This window comes from Sebastes fasciatus, chromosome 22, assembly GCF_043250625.1.
Source record: "Sebastes fasciatus isolate fSebFas1 chromosome 22, fSebFas1.pri, whole genome shotgun sequence".
NCBI classification, from domain to species: Eukaryota; Metazoa; Chordata; class Actinopteri; order Perciformes; family Sebastidae; genus Sebastes; species Sebastes fasciatus.
The window spans coordinates 12,079,819-12,090,617 of NC_133816.1; the positions used below are offsets into that span (position 1 = coordinate 12,079,819).

The 10,799-nt window shown below is 41.4% G+C and overlaps 1 protein-coding gene across 6 annotated transcripts in view; it reads left to right on the top strand.

Moving 5' to 3' along the window:
• Positions 1–9,171, top strand: part of poln (polymerase (DNA directed) nu) — a 71,808-nt gene extending 62,637 nt beyond the window's left edge. For all 6 annotated transcript variants that reach the window (XM_074624295.1, XM_074624298.1, XM_074624299.1 and 3 more), the window contains 5 exons: positions 6,123–6,233; positions 6,517–6,595; positions 7,092–7,159; positions 8,093–8,154; positions 8,508–9,171. In XM_074624295.1, the coding sequence (XP_074480396.1) occupies positions 6,123–6,233; positions 6,517–6,595; positions 7,092–7,159; positions 8,093–8,154; positions 8,508–8,594 (407 nt within the window). In that variant the 3' untranslated portion in view covers positions 8,595–9,171. The remainder of the gene's footprint in view (positions 1–6,122; positions 6,234–6,516; positions 6,596–7,091; positions 7,160–8,092; positions 8,155–8,507) is intronic.
• Positions 9,172–10,799: the final 1,628 nt, after the last annotated feature.

The following is a 10,799-nucleotide window of genomic DNA, read 5'->3' on the forward strand; positions in this document are numbered from 1 at the left end:
AAAGAGGAAAAAGGCTGTGGATGTAAGGGAAGAAGAGTATAAATGGAACAACCCAGAAGGAATGCGACAAAGATGAGGACTAAAACGAGAATATTTTTATTGTATAAACTACAATAAATTACGTCATAGCTGCCACTGTCACTCTTCTCTGAATGGTCCACACTCTCTGTCCTTGATATTAAAATGAGACAAAGCCGCCACTCTGGGTAAGCCTGTCCCGTTGTTCTTCATATCATGCGCATTTCATCGACGCTCTTGGGATGAATGCTCTACCCTCACTTGTAAAGACTGCTTGAGACAAAAAGACGAGGAGAGAAGGAGATTTTCTTTTTCTTTTTTTCTTTAAACAACAGGGGGAATCACAGAGATAAAAAAGCAGCCAAGTCTTCTGAAGGCCACAGCAGACACGGGGAAGCAGAGATGTGCAAACACCCTGCCGTGCAAACACTCAGACATCCCGGCTGTCAAATCGTCCACACACGTATGCATGCAGATATTTCAACTGCAGACTCTTGCACAAAGCGGAGCTTGCTTGTCTTTAATAAAAAAGGGATTTTCAGTTTAGCTGTTGCTTCAGCCTCTTTTATGCTCTGTCATGGATAACGGTCCGGCGGCAACGCTGAGCTATGCAGACAGCTTATACTCTGAAGACTACACACAACCCGGATGAGGAGAAAAGTCAACTCCTCTTCTCTGAAATGTTACTTTACCAACATTTTCACATTTTTAAGGTGGGGGCAGATGTATTTGCCAGGGATTACTCCTAATTCTTCATAATGGGTGCTGAAGATTTAAATCCTTCTTATTAGTCTTACTTCAGACTTTCCAGTACGCTAGACGATATCACCAAAATCCACATGACAATACCAATTAAAATGTTTTTCCACTGTCAACATATATTACAATATGGCTCATGTAGACAAACTACATAGAAAATAACCAAATTGATGTTCAATGTAGTGAACTGTGTTCTGTTCTTTTACATTACATCAGACCAAACTCAAAGGCCTTAAAGCCCCTTGGTTTTTTTGGGTTTTTTTTTTACTTTTTTTGTTTTTGTTTTTATGAACATAAAACAGGAGAGGACTGGGACATTACAGTATAATCAATACAAATCAAACATTGAAGAAATAAGTAAATAAAAAGACAGGCACAGCTCAAAATGCACATAAAAGAGTTCAGGCTCAGGAAAAATGATTAAGAGTAGATGGCTATAACTATCCCATTTCGCAAATCCCGAGTCGAAGAGTCAAAGTCATTTTCTCCATTGATAGAGTTGATTATGTTGGTAAGAAGGGCAATGGAGGTAGGGTTCCTCTGGAGTCAGTATTTAGTAAGTTTTCTTAAAAGCAGCCATAATAATCTTCAAAAGGCATGTGTCGCTTTGACTGAGACCTTTAGGAACATTTCCCAGATACAAAAAGGTAAAAGATAAATCAGAATTCAGGATCAGATTTGATTGACAGTGGTTAGATAACACACCAACTACTCACATTTTGATTTAAACATTGATAAATCCCAATTGGTGCATGGGTTGAAAATAGGGCCGCACAATTAATCCAAATTTTATCGAAATCTCAATATGGCCTTCCGCAATTTTCAAATTGCAGTATTTGTTAAAATCACAATATTTTTTAAATGTGTGTCAAAATACCATTTTAAATTAAATATTGTAATGCTGCAGATATCTTCTGGACTACACATCATATTCTACAGACTTAAGAAAACATCTTTGTTTGGTAAAAATCCCCGCAAAAATTACACCATTATATTTTAATATGTTTTTCAATGAAAATGAGAATAACGATGTAAAAATGATCGTTCCCTCTAATATCGCAAATCATGACGCAATTGCAATATCAGTCAAAATAATCGCAATTAGATATTTTTTCATAATCATGCAGCCCTAGATGGAAAGGTTGTCAGGGCCTTTGATAGCTCACTTTGTTAGTTTTTAGATATAAAGAAATACATACAATCCTCTTTAAATATATACTGGAAAAACAAAGTTTGGAAACTTGTGTTTGGTCGATTATTTCTCTGTTGTTACAATGCTAATTGGCATTGTATTTTACATCGTTGGAAAGCCTGTTTATTTACCTTCACATTGATGTCCAACTTGTAAGGATCATGCATTTGTGGGATGAGCAGCACAGCTGATTATGTGGGTAGCGCCCACGAAAGATTTGCCAAAATGCTCTGCCAATGGTAAACAGTGTATTCTCATAAGGCTACCAGGAAGCCTACAATGACTGCCCTTCATCGTCTGGCCCGTTTGCGCTGGTGTCGACAACACAGACAATGGAACCTGAACATGTGGGGGAATGTCATGTTCAGTGATGAGTCCAGGTTCTGTCTAAGAAAGTTGGATGGCAGGGTCAAAGTATGGAGACGACGCGGAGAACGCTATGCTGATTGTTGAACCGATCGAGTAACAGCTTTTGGTGGAGGCTGTGTCATGGTGTGGGGCGGCATCTCTCTCACTGGCAAAACAAGGCTTGTCATCATTGAAGGCCATCTCAATGCAGGGAGATATCGGGATGAGATTCTGCAGCCAGTGGCGATCCCATATCTCCACAATCTGGGACCTAACTTCATCCTCCAAGATGACAACGCTCGCCCCCACAGAGCCAGGGTTATCACAGACTACCTCCACAATGTGGGAGTAGAGAGAATGGAACGGCCTGCCAAGAGTCCAGACCTCAACCCAATTCAACACTTGTGGGATCAGCTTGGGCGTGCTGTACGTGTTAGAGTGACCAACACAACCACGCTGGCTGACCTGCAACCAATCCTGGTTGAGGAATGGAACGCCATCCCACAGCAACGTGTGACCAGGTTGGTGACCAGCATGAGGAGGAGGTGCCAGGCTGTTGTGGCTGCGTATGGATCTTCCAACGCTACTGAGGCTCCTGACATATTGTATTAAATGAATAAAGTGTAAAATAGCCAATATGTCTTGTTTGTTCCTTGTTACTGATAGAGAGTTCAATCATCCAATCCACCAAACAACTCAAAACAAGAGTCAATACCAACAGGAGAATACACTGTTTACCATTGGCGGAGCATTTTGGCAAATTTTTCTTGGGCGCTACCCACATAATCAGCTGTGCTGCTCATCCCACAAATGCATGATCCTTACAAGTTGGACATCATTGTGAAGGTAAATAAACAGGCTTTCCAACGATGTAAAATGCAATGACCATTAGCATTGTAACAACAGAGAAATAATCCACCAAACACAAGTTTCCAAACTTTGTTTTTCCAGTTTATATATATAGTGCTATATTTGACTTATATCATACCATCTTACCTTACATCTTATTGTCATTTTAGCTTATTTTATCTTTATATGACCCGTTCTCTCGTCCAATACATGTCATTGTACGCCTTGCCCTGTGTTAACGTACCTATGGCTAATAAAGTTTAATTAAGTAAAACTAGAACAATCTCCTGAGTACAACACCACCGAAAGTTTATACATAAATGATGCTATTGATTTGTTTCCCTGTCCTAGTTTCTAGTGCTGCTGCTCATCATATGTACTACCACTTTCTCCACACAGACAGCCTGAACTTGAAAAGCACTGGCGCTCACACCCGTGTGTCACTGACTTAAAAAGCAGCCAAATGTTTTTTTGAAAAACACACACATTCCGGTGTGATCCACATACCTGTCCTCTCCTGTTGGACAACAACACTGTAGACTTCACATCCCTGTCACTGGGCCCCAGAACAAAGGTCACATTCCTGGTGAAAAAAGGTCACACGCATGTGTTATGGGTCAGGTCACAGTGAGTGGAAGGTTTTTGTGTTTGTTACTATCTGTTGTGCGCTCATTTCCTATGCATTTATGCTTGTGTGTGTGTGATTGTATGTGTGTGTTCTGGGAAGAGGGTCATTCAGGTTTCATGCCCTGGTTGGCTTTCCTCATAGTAAGGGATACTAGAGGGATTTAGCTGTAAAGCCCGCTCCATTGTCCAGCTGGTGGAATGTACTGGTCCACTGTGTGTGTGTGTGAGTGAGTGTGTGTGTGTGTGTTGCATACCTGCATTTGATAATGTGTGAGTGAGTGTGTGTGCATCACGTCACTACACATTGTTGTGTTACCTTCCAATGTGTGTTTGTGTGACTGTACTGGGAATGTGAGGGTGTTTCTCTTTGCTTTTCTATGTGAATCATGTGGATACCACGGTGTGTGTGTTTGTGAGTGTGTGTGTGTGTGTGTTTGTGAGTGTGTGTGTACTTGTTTCATTGTAAACCTGCTGTTACCATAACCACCTATAATGCTGTATCAACAAATTACTTTTCATAAAACTATTCTCTTCAAATGACACTGCAGCTTTAGTTCTGCTCGGCGTGTCGTTGTGGACGACTTACTTGACTTGGAAGGAGTGAGATGGTTCAGAAAGACTAGCAGTAAAAGTAGTGCAACACAGAGTTATGGGTCAAAACTTGATTCAGTCTTGAGACAGTTTGTTCTACTTGTCTTAAAGTTGTTTTGGTCCTGAAGGTTTTTGGACTTTGGATGAGCATCCTCCTTTTGTATGCTTTAAAAGGGGGGATATTTCTGCCAAATGCAACATCTACACAAGCAAGGTTCAAACATAATTTCAGTATAAAGTTGACCATTTCACAGTTGTAAGTGTAAACATTCCAAATGTGTCCCACTTAATTTCCTGTTGCAGTATATGGTTGCGTCAGAAATTCCATACTAACATGCTATTTAGTACGGAAGCCCTGAAAGACAAGCGAGAGAAAAAAAATTCTTGTGATCCATTTTCTAAATCTGATCTAAATTGTTTTCTTTCCTGTGTTTATGACTTAAGGAAAGGTGAAGGTTTTTCTAATTTCCTTTTTTTTCATCTGTGAAACAGGTCAAAGAATAAAAAGTTATGCCAGGTGAAAAAACATTTTAGCCAGGATTATTCTTTTGTTCTGTGAAAACCAGTGAAAAAAAATATGTTCAGGCTCTTTTTTGCTTTTTTTCCCATCTGTGTACAACAACAATTTAAATCGGACTTAGAAAATGTATCACCAGTATTGTATTTTCTCGCTTGCCTTTCAGGGCCTCTGTAATTTAGTACGCTAAAACAGTATGTGAGATTTTTTTAGTATGTCCAAAACCTTAGTATGAAACCAATAGGACGTGAATTGCATACTATTTCTGTTGAATTATCACAGTATGCAACACTGGACACTACGGTAACATAAATATCCCACAATGCAATGCGGTAGTGACAACAATGTTCATAACAGACGTTATTGGACAGCTCTGCAACGTCAATAACGCTTCAATTTAAGTGTAAGTATAAGATTCCACTTTGCTATCGGCGTAATATAGTTTGTAGATTAGTTCAGACTTTATGATTCTTATAAATCATCGTTTGGTCACATAAGGTTGGCACTGGTTACCATGGTTACGCAATCTCCAACCGGCAGGGAGGCTCCGAAAAGATACATATTACTGTTTATTACTCACACACAAGTATGTTGAACGATATTACGTTTATTGGGTATGTAGTGCATAGTATGCGATTTCAGACGCAGCCTATGTGAATAACATCAGCTGACAGACACAAGCTGTTCCGTTGAAATGGTCTATAACTCTGTGTTTCTCATTTAATACACAACATCACCATCCACCATCTTTAATTTATAGTGTAAAACAATTATTTGCAGACAATATTAAGTCTTCTAATACTTATCTCTAATCCTATTATGCCTCTATAAAAGGTGACTATTGAATAAATCATATACTTTTATGAGTGTCTTTAGTCCACCTGGTAGCAGACTGTGTAGATTGTGCTCATGTGGATTCGCAGAAAGATCACCAGAATTATACCTCATTATATCATCACATTTAAATTTGCAGTATGCTCACTACTTCAGAGTAAACTGGCGATTTAATTCTGGCCGCAGTGAATCTTGAGGGAGTAGCAAAGCTGCTACACTGAATGGGTATAAATATTATAAATACTAACTCCAGCTTGGCTGCGTGAGAGGACCAGCCCTCAAGGACATATTTGCTCAAACTAGACTGAAGGCATGATCGCACACAACGCATAAATTGTGCTCAGAATGATGAATTATTAAATCATAGATTTCTTGTCTTCTGTTTAGGTTATGTGCTCTCCATCATGGGTCGTCGACGGACCCTCCCCAACATCAACTCCCCCGACTGGGGCATCCGCATGCAGGCTGAGAGGCAGGCAGTCAACTTTGTGGTCCAAGGTAGGATGAGTGACACGGCTGTGCAATAGTGTAGTGTAGTAGCAGGGCTTGTTTGCGGGTCTTCTTATTTTACTTCTGATGATCAGGAAGTGGTTTAGAGTTGTTAGAAATTAGCTTTTTGTGGATAAAGTCAATCATTATAACTCCATTTAACATCTTTAATATCTTACCTTACACCTCATTTAACCTCTGCCTGACCTACAGGCCTCTTGCTGGTTAAATCCATTCATCCTTTTGACTATAACAGATGTGTGTGTAATTTTGTTTATATCTATGTGTGCAGGTTCTGCTGCTGATCTCTGTAAAATGGCCATGATCAGAATCTTCAACCTGGTCTCCTCCTCCAGCTCGCTCTCTGCCAGGTACAACCACTAAACATGCCGCTACTACTGACTGAATATACATCATATCACGAGCCATTGCTCCCGGTCATACCCGACTTTGTATCCTTCGCTACAGCAACAAATTAAACACTGGCTCTTCACACTGTCGTCCCCTCTGAATCTAAACGGGGCAAAACACGGCCGAGTGCTACATTAATGAAGAAGAACTGACTGAGTCTATCATGCCAAAACACATAAACAACATTCGCTGTTTTACCAGCCAACTAAATTTGTAGAGTTGAGTTTTCTCAAATGATTGCTGCTGTTACACGCCAAACATTCAGCTAGAGTAAACACACTTGATGCCAAGAGCCAAAATATACCAGAGTTAACCGGGTGCAGGATGCAAATACGGGGAGGACTTAGTTGAAGTCCTCATGGTAGCATGTTGATGAACATTATTAGTAGTAGTTGAAGTAATAGTCTAGCAGTAGTTGATGTGTTTATGTATTTCTGAATGTGTTTGTAACTGTAGGCTGGTAGCGCAGCTCCACGATGAGCTCCTGTACGAAGTGGAGGACTCCCAGGTGGAGCAGTTTGCAGGTGAATTTACAACTTCCAATATCAATTATTTCACTTGTATCAGAGACACTAATGTGCTGTACCTTTAACGCCAAGTAGCTTTACAGTGAAGAGTTCTGGATATCAAATAGTAAATTTGTTTTTGATATTAAAGCGTGTTATGCTAAATTCATGTGACCATATTACAGTTAAAAGAGAACTCCGTTGATTTAGTTGTTTTTGTCAAACGATCAAAATCAATACAGCAGAACCAGAGATATCCTCTTTTTTTTCATTCCACACGTTCTTCTCGGCTGTCAAAACCTGTGCCTACATTACCCACAATGCAATGGCTGTGGTTGTGCGTTCCATTTACCTCGGAAGTCGGGGCTGGGAGTGACATCACACCCGAGTTGACCGTGTTCCAGTACAATAAAAGTCGCAAAACTTAAAGCTTCAGTAGGCAACAATTTTTTGCAGATGCTATTAGGAGCACCGGAGGACACAGAGGCACATGATTTTTTTCAGATTACCTATCTCACTACTGTCAGGATATAGTGACCGTTTTATAAAAATAACTTTTTTTAAATCATATTTGCTCCATTTCTATCCACTGATGCTTTAATGGGGTTAGCTCCAGCCATTGTTAGCAATACCAGTTGATAACCACTTGATACGCCGGTATTTTGTGATAGAAGTTGGACAGTACTGTGTGCACAACCTATTTAATGAGACACAGATAAGACATGCTATAAACTGTATACTACTACAGCTGTTTTACTGTTGATGCACGAAGCAGCCCTCTTGGGTTTTGAGGTCGGGGTTGGTGAGGGTCGTCCGACTTTCTGTGTTGGAAAATCGACATCGGGGGAGCGTTCCAGTTGAAATCTCCGACTTGGAACTTGGAAATTCCGACTTCCCAGTTCAAATGGAACGCACCGTAACACCTGTGTCTGCACGCTGTTTTGTGTGCAGGTCTGGTGAGGAGCACCATGGAGTCCCTTCAGCACATAGACCAGCTAGGAGTCCATCTTAAGGTGAGTCAGCAGAACCTGAAATCATTCAGCGGTATAATAGTGTCTTGATCAACCTTTGTTCAGTCGTGGATGCTCTTGTTGCCATGGGACCCAGGCTAATGGAGATGTACACAATAACAACCGTATAGAACCACACAGAGACATGGTCCAGTAGGCACATGACCTATTTGTCATCTTTGCTTTTACATGCAAATGTTGTGGTTGAAACACACACTTCTTAAATACAGTGCATGATATTATCGTTCGGCATGTTAGGTGGGTGTAAATCAATGTAGGTCACTATGAATGACGTCTACACATGTATGCTGACACACTGACACCTTTCCCTTTTCTTATGTGTGTGTGTTCACCAGGTCCCCCTGAAGGTGGCGGTCTCCAGTGGCAAGTCTTGGGGATCCATGTCTGAGCTTAATATCCCTCCAATGTCTCCTTCTCTTTGAGTCCCCCTCTACCCCCCTCTTCTACCACCACGCCTGTATTTAATATACTTTTCTTGCTCTGCTCCCTCCCTCTTGGTGTGTTCTCATATTTCTGCCTCCTCTCAGTTTCTCGTTCCCTCTCATAGCCTCTCTGTTTTCTAGCTCTCCCGCTCTCTCTTCACTTGTCCTGCATCCACATTGCTATGGAAACCAGGCAGCTGCAGCTCCTTTCCAGTTTCTTGCTTTCACTCCATCCGTATCCGGGGGCAACGGCAGGAGCCAGAGATAGGATCGCTCTCTCCTCCATCCTGCAAAAAAAAAAAAAAAAAAAATCCTTGTCCTCCTCCTCTCCTCCTCCGGTTTCACACTCTCTTGTTAAGACTGTTTTCTCTGCCTTGTTGCCAAGGTGAGGAGCGCTTGATATTTATTGGTTCATAAAAGTGGTTAGTATGAGTTTTAAAAAAAGGTGTTGAGCTAATGTATACCTGCAATATGGTGTACTGTTTATTCTACAGAAAACGTCCTTGTATCTATTGTTTTTATGCTTTGTTCGTGCTGAATAAATCATCTCTAGGAGGTTCCCACTTGATAAACCCAATGACCCTTCTCACCCAGTTATATATCTCCACATGCAGCTTCTTTTCTTTGCACACTAGGCTCTAATCCTTAATTAATTCTTCCAGCTAATTTGCACGTTACATTTTAAAGCATTTTCAGAGCTGATACCCTGATTAACAGAAGCGTAGAAGACCTTAATTGTCAATGAATGATTTAAGAGAGAAAAGAGCAACGGAGAGTTTAAAAATAGTCAGGTGTATTTAGCTAGTATTTATGATATTTTCAGGGACGCTTTCTCTAATGAGCTTCACCTTTTTTCGTCGGTAGCATTCAGCTGATTCAAAGCAGATGATCTAATTTTGCTCAGCCGTGTGCATCCAGCGCCTCCCTCTCTCCGGCTCATCTTTTATCCGCTCCCTTGGCTCTAGCCCACTCTCCCCTTTGTCTTGTTCGTGCCTCTGTCACACACACACACACACACACATTCCACGAACGCCCGTACACAAGCATACACACACTTAAGAAACACACACGCAGCCACCATGAATGCACTCGCACACAGTCGCCGGCTTCCAGGCACACTGACCGAGTTTCCTTGTCTCTGGCAGCCACAGCGACACTCTTTTGGCCCCTTTTATACCGTCCTCCAATTAAGACCCTTAAAGCCGACAAAACGGGTCCAGGCAGAACCATGCACCTTGTGACATTTTTAACAAAGCCTAACCCCCATTACCTATTTAAAACGTCACCTCGTGTCGGCCGCTAATTATAGGAGTTGGTGGCGTAAAAGGTGGCATGTGGGATATCCAGCGAATCCGCCGTCTTGTCACGTATTTACATTCCTGTAGTTTGCTTTTCTTTTTCAGCGGAGCAGCCCTTCACTTTGCCTGTTGAACCCGCTGACAGGAGTGCGTGCCGATTTGTGAGAGGAGCTTTTCTCACCGGGTCAGTATGAGCAGTTCAGAGCCAGAGCAGTGGACAGTGTTATGGAAATCTGCCCCTCTATTCTCTCATTGTTCGGTGGTTTAAGGGTGCGCGGCCTGCCCCCCTTTGAGAGGGGAGCGTGAGACCGGTATGTGCAAATCCTGGAGGGCACTTTTGGAGTAGGGGTGCTCAAAGTAGGTATGGAGGTAAAACAAAAACTAATAAAACTCCTGTTTCGTGGTATTCTACCTACAGGATACTAGCTGCACTTTTGCTCCACCTTCAGTTGGATCACTTTTGGTTCTTACAGCGGTTAAAATGATCTGGCAGCAGGTCATATGACTAAATAATTATTACACGTTATCTTCTACTTAACTAAATAAAAAAAACAAATGCATGAGGGAGAGACATTTTCGTTGGCCTCCATTCCAGCTCTTAGTATCGTTTTAAAGATGAATGAGGTTATGATAATGTTCATTTGACTTGAGTGATGCCTTCACTTTAATGACCTGTGCCATTAACAGGAGCCGAGGCCCACGGGTCCCTCCGAAGACTCCTGTTGTCAAGGGCAACAGCATGAGCTTCCCCTAGCTGCCATGGCGACCATGAGATGTGTAAGTAGACCCTGCGGCACACATCCTCACGGCCTGTGATTGCTGACACATTCAAATCTGATATTTTTATCTCAAATTATTCAGCAAGTATGATAAAAAAAAAAAAATCAGTTGACTGTTGCAACATATA